Source organism: Molossus molossus, unplaced genomic scaffold (assembly GCF_014108415.1).
Source record: "Molossus molossus isolate mMolMol1 unplaced genomic scaffold, mMolMol1.p scaffold_m16_p_6, whole genome shotgun sequence".
Lineage (NCBI taxonomy): Eukaryota > Metazoa > Chordata > Mammalia > Chiroptera > Molossidae > Molossus > Molossus molossus.
Window position 1 is genome coordinate 21,731,560 of NW_023425399.1, and position 19,311 is coordinate 21,750,870.

A 19,311-nucleotide genomic window follows, 5' to 3' on the forward strand; every position below is an offset into this window, starting at 1 on the left:
CTCTCTCTCTCCCTCTCTCTCTCTCTCAAATCAATAATGAAAAAAAAAGAAATCTTTGACACGGATTCACTTTTTTTCTGTTAGGAATAGTGATGTGATACCTGTTGATGAGTTGTTGTTTTTTAATGTTTTTTTTTTTTTATCCTCACCCGAGGACATTTTTCCATTTTTTGTACAGATAGGGTGGGAGGGAAAGAGAGGAAGAGAGAGAGAGAAACATCGATGTGAAAGGGACACATCGAGTGGCTGCCACCCGCACGACCAACCAGGGCCGGGGACAAACTGCAACCGAAGTACGTGCCCTTAGCGGGAACCGAACCCGGGTCTCTCCAGACCGTAGGCCGATGCTCTAACCGCTGAGCCAAACCGGCCAGGGCTGTTTTTTAATGTTTCTATTGGTATTTTTTAGAGAGAGAAAGATAGAAACATCGATGCGAGAAAGAAACATTCATTGGCTGCCTCCTGCACGCCTCGCACTGGGAATTGAGCCTGCAACCCAGACATGTGCCCTTACCAGGAATCGAACTGGGACCTCTCAGTCCATGGGATGTTGCTCAATCCACTGAGCCACAATGGCTGGGCTTAAGTTATTGTTTAATAGAAAAAATAGTAACTTTACAGTGGGAAAGCATGGCAGACATAGTCTTTACCAAATGATCAAAGTCAACATCACCAATTATCAGACGAATTAACATGTGTCTCCTGACAGCATCAGTTATCTTATCTGCTATTTACTGCTTAAAATGCATAACCTGGTTCTCATCATGAGGAATTATCAGAAAAATCCAAATTGAGGTACCTCTGTAAATTAACCATTTAGCACTCTTCAACAGTGTCAAGATCATAAAAGGCTGAGAAGTTATTATAGATTAAGTAGACCAAAGAGACATGACAATGAAATCCAAGATGTGATCCTGAATTATATTTTATAACACCAAAATAGAAAAAGGTTTTCTTTTGCTGTAAAGAATTTTAGTAGCACATTTGATGAAACATAAATAAGGTCTATAGTAACAATGTTTTGTCAATGTTAATATCTTTTTTTGTTTTTAATCCTCACTCGAGGATACTTTTATCCATTTTTATCTTCAGATAGAGTGGGAGGGAGGGGGAGAGAGAGAGAAAAAGAGAGGGAGAGGGGAGAGTGTGTGTGTGGGGGGGGAGGGGGGGAAGAGAAAGAAACATGGACTGGCTGCCTCCCACATAACTCCGACCAGGGCCAGGGACCGAACCGCAACTGAGGTACGTGCCCTTGATCGGTATTGAACCCGTGATTCTTTGGTCTGTGGGCTGACGCTCAACTGCTAAACTAAACCGGCCAGGGATATCAATGTTAATTTAATTTGATAATGATACTAAAGTGACTGTGATATGATGTATCATGTCGGCAGCTTACTCTTAAACATTTCTGAGGAAAAAAATAAATCTAAAGACAGAGAATAACAATCCAGATATGATAAAACATTAACATTTGGAGAATTTGAGTGAAGGATACAGAAATTGTCTTGTACCATTCTGCAAAACTTTTCTGTAAGCATGAAATTATTTCAAAGTAAAGATTTTTTTCCTTTATTTTAGAGAGAGAGGAAGAGAGAGGGAGAGAGAGAGAAACATCGATAAGAGAGAACATTGATTTGGCCACTTCCTGCATGCCCCCCACTGGAGGTCTTGGCCCCCAACCTGGGCATGTGCCCTGACCGGGAATTGAACTGGCGACATTTTGGTGCATGGGTTTATGCTCAGTCATTGAGCCACACTGGCCAGGCACAAAGTAAAGATTTTTTTAAAGGTCATATTACAGCCCTGGCCGGTTTGGCTCAGCGGTTGGAGCGTCGGCCTGCGGTACAGAGAGACCCAGGTTCGGTTCCCGCTAAGGGTATGTACCTCGGTTGCAGTTTGTCCCCGGCCCTGGTTGGTCGTGCGGGCGGCAGCCACTCAATGTGTCCCTTCACGTCGATGTTTCTCTCTCTCTCTCTTCCTCTCTCTCCCTCCCGCTCTATCTGAACAAAAAATGGAAAAATGTCCTCGGGTGAGGATTAAAAAAAAAAAAAAAAAAAAAAAAAAAAGGTCATATTACATATAAATCTAACAATCTTACTTAGCAGGTAAACAAAACCATTTTGAACTGTGTCCCCAAAAGTTATGTTTCAGGGAACATTAATTCCAGAGGACATAATTAGAAGCTGTACCAAACTAGGGACATATTGCCTTGCCACATGCTCTTCTGTCCTTAGGACAGTGATTTACAATTGGCGTGCAGTGGCACAATGGTGTGTTGCAGAATTTTAGAAATAAGCTTAAGTGTACCACGAGATGAAAAGGTTGAAAACTGCTGCCTTAGGGTAAGAGTCTGACAGCCTCCTCTCAGGTAACACACGCTTCACCCTCTGGCCACAACCACAAGATTTAGTGAATAGTTACTTCTGCTAAGAGCCCAGCCTCCATGCCATCCCTACACCTCTGGTCCACTCACCTCCTGTTCCACCCTCTACCCGCTCCTGTATGTTACCGTCAGAGGCTGCATATAGACCACAACCCAAGGCTTTTGCAGTTCTTATTAAATATGAGATTCACCTGCAGGCTGCACTCTAATTTTCTCTAGCAGCCCAAAGTAAAATAAAGATATGAAACTGTGCAAGCTGCCTTAATTTAGATCACAGAACAGGGTTCAGTAGCAGAGCTTGAGGAAATGTTAAAAAAAAAAAAAATTATATTAGACAATTATCTCATAAAAATTACCTTGAGGAATGGAATCACAAAAGGACGAAGAGGAAAGTTTGTAGCTTCTTGGAGCTTGCAATGGAATTCTTCAATTGTTACTGTTGAGTTCTGAAAGGAGAAACAACCCTGTTCAGCCTCTAAAACCAGACATTGTCCTTCTCATTTAAATCCTTTTTAAATCAAAAAGAAAAGTATAATCACAAGCATACTATTGTGATCTCAGATCATTCTCAAAGATTAATCAAATTTTTTCCTTTATAAAAGAAATTTGGCCTCCTTGATTTTCCTTTCTTTACCACCCCAAATCAACTTTCCTTCTATGCTCAGCAGCCTGGGTTACAGAATAGGGCACTGCCTTCCTTACAACCCAGGAAGATAGGCACTCAAGTCCCTGTACTGCAAGGTTCACTGCAAGTCACCTCAGGTACAGGAAACCAGGTTCACAATGTTTCCAGCTGAACAGATGCTGATCAGTCTAAAATGTCAACATAAAGACTCAACCCAGAGCCTTGTTTCTTCATAGGTTCTATCTCCTAGCATCAATTCCCCAAATCTTCTAAACTCAAACAAACAGAAAACATGTGTCTTCTGCCTTGAAGGGATGTTTTAAAATCAGAGCACCTCCAAACAGGCAGACTCCCATTGGTAGGTTAGTATTCCCAGAAAAGTTTTTAGCATTTCCTCTGTATTTTTTTCAAAAGTTTGACTTAAAACTAGTATTTTCAGCTCCTCTGCTAAAGGGAATGTACAAATAAAAATGTTTTCTTCAAAGTACACAAAATACTTTTATTTCCGTTCCCCCAAACACAGTATAATAACAAAACAGGTTTTAAAATAAACACAAAACTTGGTGTTAATCTGAACTCTTGCTCCCTTGAAAGAACAATTACCACTTCTGGGACTTTTACAAAATCAAGTATTCAAAAGATGTAACATGTATCACACAAATTACTCATCAATATCATATTGCTTAACAATAAAAAATAAATAAATAAAAAGGAAAACATAGAGGTCCACCAACAATAAAATGCATTAAAATTACAATATAGCCCTGTCTGGTGTAGCTCAGTGGTTAATAGTGTCTGTCCGAGTACCAGAAGGATCGTGGGTTTGATTCTTGGTCAAGGTTGCAGGTTTGAGGCAATCAACTGATGTATCTCTCACATGGATGTTTTTCTCTTTCTCTCTCTCCCTCCCACTCTCTCTAAAAATCAATGGAAAAAAAATATCCTCAGGTGAGGATTAATAAAAAATTTACAATATAGCCATACCTCAGAATACTTAATGGGAAGCAAATTTGTGTGAATCAATGAGAAAGGTATCTATAATTTATTGTTAAAGAAAAAACTCAGAAACAGAACAGCATGTTTCCCAAAAATCCATTTATGAAAATAATACACACATACACACAAACATAGTACTTTAACTATCTGGAAGGACAATCACAACAGCAGTTATTTCTGGATTTGAAATGGTTTTGGTTTTTCCAAATATATCATATCAATATTCAGTAAAAATAAAATGAACTCCCTTAAGGAAAAGAGTATATCAAATTTAATCATGCTAAATAAAAATATTCTGAACAGTTTACTACATTTTATACGAAAAAATTCTTTTAAACTTTTAGTATTTGTTTTAAGTACATGATATTTATATAATGCAACCAAAGGTACCAATAATCAGGAAAAAAATTAAGTGTAAGAGAATGATATTCTGTCCCTACCACAAGTGATTGTAATCAGGTCTCAAAAAGTGAAAATAAGTGGAGTAAATCTATGGAAAGACTGTACGAATGACTAAGTTTTTTTGTGGATGGACAAAGGAGAAAAAGAATGAACTGTGTGGCACAGAGAAATAGTGTCTTAGGCCAAACTGACTCAGGGCTATTAGTACTGTAGATGGAAGGCAATCCTCTGAGAGGGATGGTAAGCCACTGTTCCTTCTTTATCCTTCCTTCTCATTCAATTATTTAATAAATAACTGCATAGTCCTCCTCTCCCAAGAACTCATAGTCGAGGGTAGTGATTTTCAATATTTTGCATCTCATGGCACAAATAACTAATTCTTCAGCACACCAAAAATATATATATTTTGCCGATCTGACAAAAAAAATAGGTATTAATTTTGATTTATTCAAACGGAACAGTTATTTTTGTATTGGCTGTTGTCATTTTTTAAAGTTGGAAATCGAAGGGAAAAGAGGTCAGTGCCCCGACTAGTTAGGTATTGCATGTTTAAAAATTCTTGCGGCATACTGTTTAAAAATCGCTGGTCTAGTGGGAAAACAGTTAAGCTATTCATTACAGTATGATTGAGGTACACATGTGAAGAACACTGCTGGTACACAGAGAGGACACATTTGACTCAGACTTAGGAGGACAAGGAAGGATTATAGAAGTGTCATCTGAAGGAAGCTGCAGCCTGGGGAAAATGCTTCTAACAAAGAGGAGAATGTAAAAAGGAACAATGTTAGGGGATCTGGCCTCTGGATAGCAAAGGCAAGAAGACAATGGGTATAGATAGATAGGCGACCAGACAAAATTTTTATTCTTTAAAACTGAGATAATTATAATCACAGGAAGTTGTGAAAACAGAATTAATAGGTTCCTGTACATTCTGTACCCAGATTCCCACATGGTTACATTTTATATAGCTAAAGTACAATATCAAAACTAGGGAACTAAGACCGGTAAAATGTGTGTATAGTTCTACGCCATTTTATTACATTCATGTAACTCACCACTGTAATCAAAACACAAAAGTACAGAAATCTTATCTACCTTTATCCTCCCACTCCCAGGTTTAAAATATAATTGTTTATCATATTTCCCTTATATATACTGGCAATCATATTAGACAATGCTATAATTCTTGCTTTAACCACAACGCATAATTTAGAAAATTTAAGAGGAGAAGGAAAGACTATTGTATTTCCTCATATTTCTGCTCTTTCCATTTCATCCATCCTGATATCTTAAGATTCGATCTTCCACAGCAGGGTTGGTGAGGCCCCAGGCTGAGCAGACGACTCTACCTCCTCTACTGGGACCCTTTGATGGACGCTTGGCTATTTGCCTGACAGGCAGGTGTGGGGACCAAGTGTCGTGAATACAGGGTCTCTTTTGTACCAAATGGTGAGTTTTAAAAAAATTAGCCCAGCCGGTGTGGCTCAGTGGTTGAGCATCAACCCATGCACCAAGAGGCCACTGGTTTGATTCCCGGTCAAGGCACATGCCCAGGTGGTGGGCCAAAAGCCCAGTGGGGGCCATGCAGGATGCGTCTAATCAATGTTCTCTCTCATCAATGTTTCTCTCTCTCTCCCTCTCCCTTTCTGTCTCTTTAAAAATCAATAAAGAAAAAAATGTACCTGATATAACCTTTTTTTTTTTTTAAACATTTGGATGTGGCAGTGTAGTGGGTAAGATAGCAAGCAGGCTTTGATGTTAGAGCTCTCAGTTCAACTTCTGGCTGGACCACTGGCTGGCTAGCAGTGTGATTCTGAGGGAGAAATTTACCTGAGCCTGTTCCACCTTTAAGATGGGATGGAAGCTCTTCTATGGGGTTCCTGCCTGTAGAGTGTGTGAGGCCTGTCTGTAAGAGGCAGAGCAGTGATGCAGTGACGCAGTGACTCCCAATGTGGGGCCTGTCTCTGGTTATATTGCAAACTCCTAGACAGAAGGAACCAAGATCGAGTTCTTTTTTGTTGTTGTTGTTGTTAATCCTCATCCAAGGCTCTTTTCCACTGATTTTTAGATAGAGTGGAAGAGAGGGAGGGAGGGAGAGAGAATGAGAGTGACAGAGACAGAGACATCAATGTGAGAGAGACACATGGACTGGCTGACTCCCCCAGCTAGAGCCAGGGATCAAACCTACAACCCAGGAACCTCCAGTCCTTGTGACGGTCTAACCCCTGAGCCAAACGGGCCAAGGTCAAGATCATATTCTTCACATTGAGACAAAGCAGAAACTCAACATGGGAATCAGAAACCATCTTACTTGTCCCGCTTTCAGACAGGTTCACCTTAAAACCATTCTTCCAACCCAGTGTCTGGCTAAAGAGCTCCAGAGAAGTGGGTTCCGTGGTTCCTGATGACCCATTCCTGGGAGTTTTTCCTAAACCTCCATTTAGTGCTTTTAAACTTGTATGAACGATTCATACATGTAGAAAATGATCCTTAAGTCCACCATCACATGGATAATCACTTTTAATGCTGCAACGCAGTCTTCTTCTGGTATTTCTCTAAATTGCATGTGTGTTCTTTTTACAACATTGGTGTCCTACTGTATGTATGGTTTTTCTATCCAGCTTTTTCCACTTAACATTATTTTCTGTATCATTAAATATTTTTGAGAACGTCAGGAAAAAAAAAGATTCCTTCTTTTATTGTTTTCTTTCTGTTTCAGTAACTTCCTTTAGCTATTATTTTAGGGTAGGTTGGCTGGAGACAAACTGGCTTCCTTTACTTCATCTGAGAATATTTTGACCCACTCCATCCTTCATTACAGAATGATATTTTCGATAGATATAAAATTCTGGCTTAAGCCCTGGCCGGTTTGGCTCAGTGGTTAGAGCATCGGCCTGCGGTCCGGAGAGACCCGGGTTCGGTTCCAGCTAAGGGCATGTACCTTGGTTGCAGTTTGTCCCCGGCCCTGGCTGGTCGTGCGGGTGGCAGCCACTCGATGTGTCCCTTTCACGTCGATGTTTCTCTCTCTCTCTCTCTCTTCCTCTCTCTCCCTCCTACTCTATCTGTGCAAAAAGTGGAAAAATGTCCTCAGGTGAGGATAAAAAAATAAAAATAAAATTCTGGCCCTGGCCGGTTTGGCTCAGCGGTTAGAGCATCGGCCTGTGGTCCAGAGAGACCCGGGTTCGGTTCCCGCTAAGGGCATGTACTGCGGTTGCAGTTTGTCCCCGGCCCTGGTTGGTCGTGCGGGTGGCAGCCACTCAATGTGCCTCTTTCACGTCGATGTTTCTCTCTCTCTCTCTCTCTCTTCCTCTCTCTCCCTCCCACTCTATCTGTGCAAAAAATGGAAAAATGTCCTCGGGTGAGGATAAAAAAAAATAAAATTCTGGCTTAATAGTTCTTTTCTTTCAGCACTTGAAAAATGTGCCACTACCTTCTGGCCTCCTGGTTATTGAAAAGCAATCCACTGCTATTGGAATTTCCCCCTAAGATTTCTCTCTTGCTGCTGTCAAGATTTTTTGTCTCTGTTTTCTAGGGGATGCAAAGGGGGGAACAGAGGTGGGGTATTTTGTTTGAAATATACTCAGCTTTTTTAAATATTTAGGTTTAGGTCCTTTTTCAAATTCAGGGAAATTTCAGCTTCATACTCTTTCAAACCCTCTCTCACTGTGATTCAGGTATCTTGTTATATGCTTCTTCAAGTCTCTGATGTTCTGTTCATTTTTTAAAAGTCATTTTCCCCTCTATTGTTCAGATTAAGTAGTTTTTCTATTGTTCAAGCTTCAAGTTCACTGACTCTTTTCTCTATCCACTTCTTTCTATTGTTGAGGCCTTCACTGAGTTTTTAGCTTTATTATATTTTCAGTTCTAAAATTTCTATTTAGTTCTTCTTTATATCTTTTATTTCTTTATGGAGACCCCTCCCCCCCAATTTGTGTTGGTAACTGCTCACTGAAGCATTTTTATGATGGCTGCTTTAAAATCCTTGCCAGATAATTCCAACATCTGTGTCAGCTTAGTTGTCTGTTGGGTATCTCTTCTCATTTCAGTGTGAATGGTCCTGGTTCTTGTACATCTAATTTTCTATTGTATTCTGAATAAGTTGTAAGACTCATTTGGCTAGAAAGAGGTATTTTTGTGTGTCTGTGCTCATAAGTGTTTCCAGGTTACTAGATTCTCCAGACCACAGTATAGGATATATGTCGAAAACATAAAATATAGGAAACTCACTGCTATGTACTTCCTTGGGTCCCAAGGTCATCAGTCAATCTGCCTTCTCTCCATCTTTCAGAGTCATTTTTATTCTATACATAAAGTTCAAGATTTTTTGCTCTGTCAGGAGAAATAGGAAGAAGAACCCTTTCTGTTGTATATCTGAACAAGACTTGATATTTAATAACTACGTATTCCATTAATCTGATGTATTGTAACTTAGGCTTTTATAAAAAACATTTAGCTGGTTTCAATTCTCAGGCATTATAAATAATGTTGAATTGATTATCTTGGTGCACATTATTATTTTGTTAGGATGAATTTCAAGGAGAGAAACTGGTGAGTCAAAGGAACTGTCTAACTTAAAGTATCTGGAACATTGCCAAACTACCCTCCAGAATGTGTATTCTCCAAGTAAGTAGGTGGAGTACAGAACATTTCCCTTTACCTCACTGTGGAAAGTGCTGATGCTTGCTCCTTGGTATAGTTAGAGACTACCAGCATTTTACCTTACACACCAGAAACACAGGTGAACTAAACTCCAGTTTCCTAATTGCGTGGCCTTTTCTGAATTAGCTAATTGTTCCACTTACATATGCCTGCTAAAATTTTACTATTCTTTTCATAACTAGAAGACTTATAAGACTTTTCTTAAGATGTTCATTTTCCTCCAAATTAGAAAAACAGGTTGGTAGCAAAACAAAACAAACAAAATGAACTAAGTGGTAAGTTCAAATGCAACACACGTAAGATAATATTTAACCTATATGAATATGGCAGTTTTATTATCTCACTCCAATCCTTATATCTTATTTGCTAGAATGTTCAGGATTGCTGAATAGAGAAGACATCCTTATCTGGTTCCTAATACCAGAAGGAAGACTTTCAAAATTTCACCATAAAACATGAGGCTTGCTTACAGTTTTTTGTTTATATATATAATTGTCATCAGATTAAGGAAGTTCCTGCTATAACTGATTTGCTAAGTGTTTTTAAAAAAATAATAAATGGGTATTACAAACCTTTTTCCTACATCTCCAAATATATAGTTTTAATATCAATTGCTATAGACTGAATGTTTGTGACCACTCAAAATTCGTACGTTAAAACCTAATCCCCAATGTGTCTGTATTTGGAGGTGGGGTCTTTGGGAGGAGATTAGGTCATCAGTGCCCTTATAAAAGAGAATCCCTTAGAACTCTCTTGCCCCTTCCGCAAAAGGATACAGTGAGAAGTTAGCCATCTATGAACCTGGAAATGGGTTTTCATCAGACACCAAATCTGCCAGAACCTAGATCTTGGACTTACCAGCCTCCAGAATTGTGAGAGTTAAGTGTTTCTAATTCACTCAGCCTACAGAAATCTATTAGGCCCTGGCTGGTTTGGCTCAGCGGTTAGAGCGTCGGCCTATGGTCCACAGAGACCGGGGTTCGGTTCCCGCTAAAGGGCATGTACCCCGGTTGCAGTTTGTCCCGGCCCTGTTTTGGTTATACGGGTGGCAGCCACTCGATGTGTCCCTTTCATGTTGATGTTTCTCTTTCTCTCTTTCTCTCTCTCTCTCTCTCTCTCTCTCTCTCTCTCTCTCTCCCTCCCTCCCTCCCTCCCTCCCTCCCTTCCTCCCTCCCACTCTATCTAAACAAAAAATGGAAAAATGTCCTTGGGTGAGGATAAAAAAAAAAAAAGAAAGAAATCTATTATAACAGACTAAGATACTGATGTTAATGAGAATATAAATTGGTATAACATTTGAGAAAACCATCTGGCCTTATATACTAAATTTGTATGTATGCATCCTATGGAATCCAGGTTCCATTGTCTGGTGCAATGCTCACAGCAATATCATGTATAATAGCCCATGTATAGAAAATAGCTAATAATAGCAGATCTGAAACAAGTAACCTTAAAAAAGTCTGTAAGGTTGAGCCATTGGCTGCTATCTACAATGCTGGCTGATAAACAGTCCTACACTGATATAAAAGTTCCCCTAACTAAAAAGGTGGAAGTACCTCAAGTGTCTGGTAATGGATGAATGAATAGTCAAGATGTGGTATATATACAAAATGGAGTATTATTCAGCCATAAAAAGGTAGAAAATTATGACACATGCTACAACATATACATAGATGAATCTTGAGGACATTATGCAAAGTGAAATAAGCCAGCCATGAAAGGACAAATACTATATGATTCCACTTATCTGAGGTACTCAGATTAATCAAATAGAATGGTGGTTTACAGGAGCCTGGGGAGGTTAGAGGGAGTGGGGAATTGTTTAATGGCATAGGGTTTTAGTTTTGTAAGAAAAAAGAGATAGACAGTGGTGATAGTTATACAATAATGAATATACTTAACATCACTGAATTATACATGTTAAAATGGTTGAGATAGTAAATTTTATGTGTATTTTACCACCTCCTAATGATATCAACTATTTAAAAAAAATAAAAAACAGTTAACCCAAGCATGGCCATTTAAAAGAGACAACTGAGCCTGGCCGGTATGGCTCAGTGAACTGAGCATCATCTCATGGACTGAGAAGTCCTGGTTTCCCAGTCAGGGCACATGCCTGAGTTTCGGTCTCAATCCCCGTAGGGGGCATGCAGGAGGCAGTCAATAGATGTTTCTATCTCTCTCTCTCTCTAAAAAAAAATAGCCCTGGCCAGTTTGGCTCAGCGGTTAGAGCGTCGGCCTGCGGTCCGGAGAGACCCGGGTTCGGTTCCCGCTAAGGGCACGTACTTCGGTTGCAGTTTGTCCCCGGCCCTGGTTGGTCGTGCGGGTGGCAGCCACTCGATGTGTCCCTTCACATCAATGTTTCTCTCTCTCTCTCTCTCCCTTCCTCTCTCTCCCTCCCACTCTATCTGTACAAAAAATGGAAAAATATCCTCAGGTGAGGATAAAAAAAAAAAAAATAATAATAATAATAAAAATAAAAATCATATTAAAAAAAAAAGAGCCGGTTGACTATATCTACATCTACTTTCATGGCTATAAAATGATGCTTTTTTTTTTCCCTTGGCAAATAAGGCCTTTTATTTATTTTTCTTTTACTACTGAAATAATATTTAAGCATAGATTACTTAAAGCAGTATGTTGCTGGAACTGGCATAATATTCTGATGTCTGGTTTGCTTCCAATTATGTTCAAACTCATTTTGACATTTAAGGCCAATTTTATTAGTTTTAATCCAGTAAGATTTTTTTCCATAACAGTGTAATATTTGACTGATAAACACTTTTATTTTTTCAAAACAACAACAAAAAACTTTCCCTAACCGCTGAGTGTGGTTCACTATGCCTGGACTGTCTCTGCAAACAAGATGGTTTATACTGAACACTGGTCTCCTTCTGGGAGTCTAGAATTCGCTAAGTGCTAGGCAAAGAGCGTCTATGTGCCCAGACCACAGTAACAACCTTGGGCATTGTGTCTCTAACACACTTCCCTGGGCAGAAACATTGCACACATGTTGCTGCATTTTCACTGCTGGGGCAAGAGTGAGCACAGTGTGACCAATCATAGGAGGCCTGCACATTCCAAATGCATCTCTCTCCTTTATGATCCAGCTGTGTATCCTTATTATGCCTCTGTAATAAATCTTAGTTGTGAACATGACTATGTGCCAGGTCCTGGGAATTCTTCTAGCGAATCTCAGAAAATTGGGGTATAAAAAGTATAAATTGTGGTATATTCCTACAATAAAACACACAGCAATGAAAATAAACAACCTATAGCTATATTAAACAACAGAGATTGAATCCCAAATGATTAATCGTTTATTCCATATTTCCTAGAACGAAAGTTGTTTTTTCTACACTAGACCAAAAATCATATAAGGTAGCAGTTCTTAAACTTTTTAGTTTCAAAACCCCTCGAAATTTATTTGGGTTTCCTCATTCGATCATCAACCAAATCAGAAATAAAAACTGAGAATTTGAAAAATGTTATTATTAATCCATTTAAAAACAACTATATTTTCCAAAAAAAAAAAAAACTAGTGAGAAGAATAGCACTGTTGTTATAGTTTTACAAATCTCTTTCATATATAGCTTAATAAAATACAGCTGGGTTCTTCAAGATGCTTCTGCATTTAATCTGTTGCAACATCCTATTATCACACAGCCTCTAGAAAATTCCATCATATACTCATGAGAGAATAAGAGTGAAAGGTAGAAATTTAGAATGGGAGTGTCCTGTGTAGTAACATCTTAGTATGATTATGAAAATAATTTTTATCTCCTGGACTTTCTAACAGTCTAAGTGAATCCCAGGGGTCCCTGATAACAATCTGAAAACTACAACATGAAAATTTAATACTGTGGTTCATCTTTGCCACATATAGGAGCATGGGGTGCTTTTACTGGAAATAAATCTTGAATTCGATTTACAAACATTGGGAATTGGCAGAGCTTCCCTTATATACTTTGAGAGTTAAACTCTATCCAGCTGTCATTGTCAGAAAAATCACTCTCTTATACCATGGGTTCATCATGCTCAGTCAGTATAGAACGAAAAATTGTGTGTACCTTAAAAACTCCAAAGAAATTATATTTGCATGAAGAGCTGAAGAACATAATCCCTTCACTATTCTTTATTTAGATTGTGAAACATAATTTTACAAATTATTCTTCTGAAAATTAAACTTGTTATTTTTTCTTTCTCTCTGGCTTGGAAACAATGCACCAGGCACTGAATATGTTAAGTAACAAAGCTTGGCATTAATTTGGTTGAACCTCAGTGGTCTGCTGAAACTCAATTTTAAAGACATATTCAAAGATGCTTAATGACACAACTCAACAAAAGGAAGATAATCCAATTAAAAATAGGTGGAAGACCTGAATAGACACTTCTCCATACAGGACACACAGAAGGCCAGGAGACATGAAAAAATTCTCATCATTTCTAACCATCAGAGAGATGCAAATTAAAATATGAGATATCACCTCACACCTGCCAGAATGGCAGTCATCAGCAAATCCTCAAACAACCAATGCTGGCAAGGGTGTGGAGAAAATGGGACTCTAGCACACTGCTGGTGGGAATGCAGACTGGTACAGCCACTGTGGAAAACAATATGGAGTTTCCTCAAAAAATTAAAAATGAAACTGCCATTTGACCCAGTGATCCCACTTTTTGGAATATATCCTAAGAAGCCTGAAACACCAATCAGAAGGAATATATGTACTCCTATGTTCATAGCAGCGCTATTTACAATAGCTAAGATCTGGAAACAGCCCAGATGCCCATCAATAGATGAGTGGATTTACAGAATGGAATACGATGCAGCTGTAAGAAAGAGAGATCTCTTACCCTTTAAGACAACATGTAAGGACATGGAGAGTATTATGCTAAGTGAAATAAGCTCGTCAGAGAAAGACAAGTACCACATGATCTCACCTATTTGTGGAACATAATGAACAAAGAAAGCTGTTGACCAAAACAGATCCAGAATCATGGAAGTAGGGAACAGACTGACCAACCTCAGAGGGATGGGGGGTGGAAGGGGAGGGAAGAGATAACACAAAAAACTTACATGCATACATGCACAACCAGTCAACACGGACAGTAGACTGGAAAAGGCAGGAAGAGGGTGGGAGCAGGAAGCAGGGGGTCAATGGGGAAAAAAGAGGGACATCTGTAATACTTTCAACAATTAAATAAATAAATTAATAAAAATAAAACATAATTGAAAGCAAAAAAAACCAAAGCTCCTTAATGGATTTAAATCTACAGCATAAGAATCTACATATTAGTTAACATTATTGATTTGTTTCTTTGATAAACATTTTTATACATAATTGAAATCCACAAATCAACAGTTTTACACAAGTTATATTAATAACTAGTCTAGTCTGTAGATTTTGACACATTGCTACAGGTTTGGCAGTGAGCAGAAACATATACAACTTTTCTGCTGGCTTTAGTTCTGAGCCATATACTCAGGCAATTGTTGACAGTGATGCTGTACTTACCACCAGTGCAAGAACAAGAGTCCGAACCTTCTCCCCAATTTCAGGTGAGATGTCATTGCCAAACTGTTGCAGAGTGGTGAGGAAGCGTTTCAATTTGCTGAGCTGTCGAGCACCACAAGTGGCGGGCAATTGTTGATTTGTTAGTGCAGATGATGTGGAAGAGGCAGGACCATTGCTGAATCTCTGAGGTGGTGATGGGGCACCATTCAGGGTAGGAGGAGAATGGTTGGTGCCATTGCTTACTAAAAGCAAAAATGAAAGATTCAGTGCAAAACAGAAGGATCTTTGATACATTCTTCTTGTTTGCATTCTCCTTCATTTATTTACTTCAATTTTGTAACGCACATGTTAAGAGTACACGAGACAGTTTCTGTCCAACAAGACTGTTATATAAGTGAGACAGTCTGTCAGGTAAAAAATGGTAACAGCACCCTGGCTGGTTTGGCTCAGCAGTTGGAGTGGCAAAAGAGTCGCAGGTTCCATTAGGCACATGCGGGAGACAGCCAGTCAGTGTGTCTCTCATGCATTGATGTTTCTCTCTCTTTACCCCCCAACCCCCCACCCCTTCCCACTCTTTCTGAAGATCAATGCAAAAATATCGTTGGGTGAAGATTAAAAAAAAGGTAACAGTAACACAGAAATGTTAAAACAGAAGAGTAGAGTACTACTAGAGCAGAAAGAAGGGACATCTAACTCCACAGATGCCATGGGCAAGTATAGGTAGTTTGAAGACTTCCTGCAATAGTTAGTTATTGCATGAGATGAGTTTGGGAGAATACTTATTTCCAATGAATGGACATTCATACCCATCTTTTACATCACATCTTCCCAATCTTAGGGTCCTAAAGAAGCTAAGGCAGCCCTGGTCGATTTGGCTCAGCGGTTAGAGCATCGACCTGCGGTCCAGTGAGACCCGGGTTTGGTTCCCGCTAAGAGCACGTACCTCGGTTGCAGTTTATCCCCGGCTCTGGTTGGGTTGTGCAGATGGCAGCCACTCGATGTGTCCCTTTCACATCGTTGTTTCTCTCTCTCTCTCTTCCTCTCTCTCCCTACCTCTCTATCTGAACAAAAAATGTCCTCGGGTGAGGATAACAAAAATTAAGAAAAAAAGAAAGAAAGAAAAAAAAGAAGCTAAGGCAGTCAATTAGAATGTCGCATGTGAACAAAACACACCAGAAAACAGTTGTGTTACTATGACAAATGTTTTTTCTAGGCTATAGGTTTAATGATATGTTCCTGCAGTAAGGTATATATCTCTTTGATCATACGAAATATTCATGCCTATCAGAGTCGGTTTTTCTGTCTTGACAGTACTAGATTAATACTACCAAATTCTTGGCCATTCAATAAAGTATTTTTTTTTAGATACTACACAGGACACTCCCATTCTAAATTTCTGCTTAAATAATAATACATGTGCTTAGTTTCAGTTTTTCTATTTTATTATTTAAAAAATCCTCACCCGCCCTGGCCAGTTTGGCTCAGCGGTTAGAGCGTCGACCTGCGGTCCGGAGAGACCCGGGTTCGGTTCCCGCTAAGGGTGCGTACCTCTGTTGCAGTTTGTCCCCGGCCCTGGTTGGGTCGTGTGGGTGGCAACCACTCGATGGGTCCCTTTCACATCGATGTTTCTCTCTCTCTCTCTCCCTCCCACTCTATCTGAACAAAATATCAAAAAATGTCCTCGGGTGAGGACTTAAAAAAAAAAAAAAAATCCTCACTCAAGGATCTTTTTCCATTTATCTTCAGATACTGTGTGAGGGAGGGAGGGAGGGAGAGAGAGAGAGAGGGAGAAATATCAATCGGTTGTCTATTGCACAACCCCGACTAGGGCTGAGGACAGAACTGCAACCAAGGTACATGCACTTAACCAGAATCAAATCTGAGACTCTATGGTCCACAGGCCAACACTCTAACTGCTGAGCCAATCCAGCCAGGGCAGCTTTTCTGTTTTCACATTGTTCTTAGTCACTTTTCACTAGTTTTAATTTGGAGAATAATCCCAGGGCTAAATTCTAGGCAGTGTTAAGTAAAAAAATCTCCTTTTTTACCGAACAGTAAAAAATTACCTAGTGCCGAAGGGCCAATAGATTTTCACTTACTCATACCCAGGCTTGATCATCTAAGAAGATAAAACCGTGTCTAAAAACATAAGAAAAAACTTAAGGCAAGACTTAAGCCAAATTTAAAAAACCTAATCATTTAATTTTTACCTAACTTAGAAAACTGCCATATACTTATATTTTGCCTAATGACAACTCGTTAATCATGAAAACCCTTCCACTTCCCTTCTTCCTGCAAGCAGTTGTAGTTGACCATCTCTATTCCTACTTCTTGACTGACCTGTATTCAAATTTGATCTGTAAATTCCTCTTCATTCTACATAGCTCAGATAACACCTGTATTAAAAAGAATTCCTTGAGACTTTGCTGATCCACCTTAAGGTAAATCCTAGGAAATTTAGTGTAGTAATACTTCTTTGTGCTATATATGCTTCCATTAACAAATTATACTTATTTGCAATGCCTTAATAGATTACACACTTCTTGATGAACACTCTTACATGTGTGTGTATACTAAAATTAGCTAAGTTTTATAAACAGTGTGTACTGTATATACATTAGTTTTGTTCACTGGCTAGCAATATTAAGTGTTCAGGAAAATGTTGCTGAAGATAACTAACTCACTGCTTAAAAGACTAACAGGTTAAGGATAAAAAGGTGCTCCCTCTTTTGTGTCTTCCATTAAAAAGATCACTAGAGCTACTGAAAAGAAAGCTCAACACTCAGCCTCAGCAATCCAGAAAATTAGTTGCAGTGGTCTGCAATTTCTTTGTGTTCACAGAAAGGTCAATTGCCACTGGAGAGCTGCCCTCTTTTGAAGCAGCCCATTAAAATAATACATTATTGTGCTTTTAGCCACCCTGATGACAAAACAAGCTCTTTAGTGAAAGCATATGATTACATTTTCTGAAATAAAACATATCCACTTTCAAGTAGTCAAATATTGAGGAAAAAAGGTCCAAATTTATATATACATATCCCAGTTGTCTGTATTTTGAAATATGAATGATAGCCTGGGTTTAAATCTGTTTCACTTCAAGACAGTACTTATATCTAAGGATGTATAACTTTGAGACAGAAAACAAAGGGAAAAAAAGACATCAAAAGGCATGTCTTTCACTCTGGCTCAGACTGCTGCAGTTAACCACTCACTCAATTTCAAATGTTTGGGAAAATAAAAATTAAACCTTCTATTACAGCTGTACATATTAGACTGTCTTCTCTTGTCTTTAAAAATAATTAACACAGCCCTGGCCGGTTTGGCTCAGTGGTTAGAGTGTCGACCTGCAGTCCAAAGAGACCCAGGGTAGGTTCCCGCTAAGGGCACGTACCTTGGTTGCAGTTTGTCCCCAGCCCTGGTTGGGTTGTGTGGGTGGCAGCCACTCGATGTGTCCCTTTCACGTCGATGTTTTCTTTCCCTCTTTCTCTCTCTCTCTCTCTCTCCCCCAGTCTATCTGAACAAAAAATGGAACAATGTCCTTGGGTGAGGATAAAAATAATAATAATAATGATTAACACAGAAAACATACATGTTGCCACCATCAACAAATCATCAAACAAGTGTTGGCGAGGGTGTGGAGAAAAGGGGACTCTAGTGCACTGCTGGTGGGAATGCAGACTGGTGCAACCACTATGGAAAACAATATAGTGTTACCTCAAAAAATTAAACACTGAACTTCCATTTAACCCAGTGATACCGCTTCTAGGAATATACCCTAAGAAGCCTGAAACACCAATCAGAAAGAATACATGTACCCCCATGTTCATAGCAGCACTATATACAATAGCTAAGATCTGGAAACAGCCCAAATGTCCATCAGTACATGAATGGATAAAGAAGCTGTGGTACATATATACAATGGAGTACTATGCAGCTTTAAGAAAGAAAGATCTCTTATCCTTTGAGATGACATGGAGGGACCTGGAAAGTATTATCCTAAGTGAAACAAGCCAAGCAGAAAAAGACAAATACCACATGATCTCACTTATATATGGAATATAATGAATATAACAGTCTGAGGAATGGGGTAGACCCAGAAACACGGAAGTAGGGTACAGACTGACAACCCTCAGAAGAGGGGGTGGTGGGAGGTGGGAAGAGATAAACCACAGAACTTATATGCATGTACACATAACCAATGGACATGGACAACAAAGCCAGGGATGGGGCGGGGGGAATGGGGAGGAGGTATCAATGGGATAAAAAAGGAGAAACATCTGTAACAAAAATAAAATTAAAAAATAAAAAGAGCTAAAATTAAAAAAAGAAAAAGGAAACATAAATGTTTGAGCAGAAATAGTGTGCACATGATTAAATAAGAAAATGCATACAGCACCTAGTACAATGCTCTCACATGTTATGGGTGCACTATACAAATAGCAATTTTCTTCTGCTTTATGAGGCAAAGTATGAGCTGGAGGTAGCATGGGCATGGAAAGGCAGAACTCAAAATTAAAATCTAGACATGTGTGTGTATCTAGGTTTTAGGTTTTAAATAGAGGATTTTTTAGTTTTGTTTTTGTTTTAATATGTATGTAGGACTAACATTGCTGAGTTATAGAATTTGTAGAAATTCAGCTTTAGAAGATATTGCCAAACAATTTTCTCATACTTAAACAATGTATGACTGTTCAGATTGCTCCACACTCACCAAAACTTGGTAATTTTTT

At 39.0% G+C, this 19,311-nt stretch overlaps 1 protein-coding gene across 2 annotated transcripts in view; it reads right to left on the bottom strand.

Moving 5' to 3' along the window:
* The window catches only part of CBFA2T2 (CBFA2/RUNX1 partner transcriptional co-repressor 2), a 175,643-nt gene that overhangs the window by 29,583 nt on the left and 126,749 nt on the right, over nt 1-19,311 (bottom strand). For both annotated transcript variants that reach the window (XM_036244872.1, XM_036244871.1), the window contains exons 3-4: nt 14,582-14,823; nt 2,740-2,829 (exon numbers count right to left, since the gene is read on the bottom strand). In XM_036244872.1, the coding sequence (XP_036100765.1) occupies nt 2,740-2,829; nt 14,582-14,823 (332 nt within the window). The remainder of the gene's footprint in view (nt 1-2,739; nt 2,830-14,581; nt 14,824-19,311) is intronic.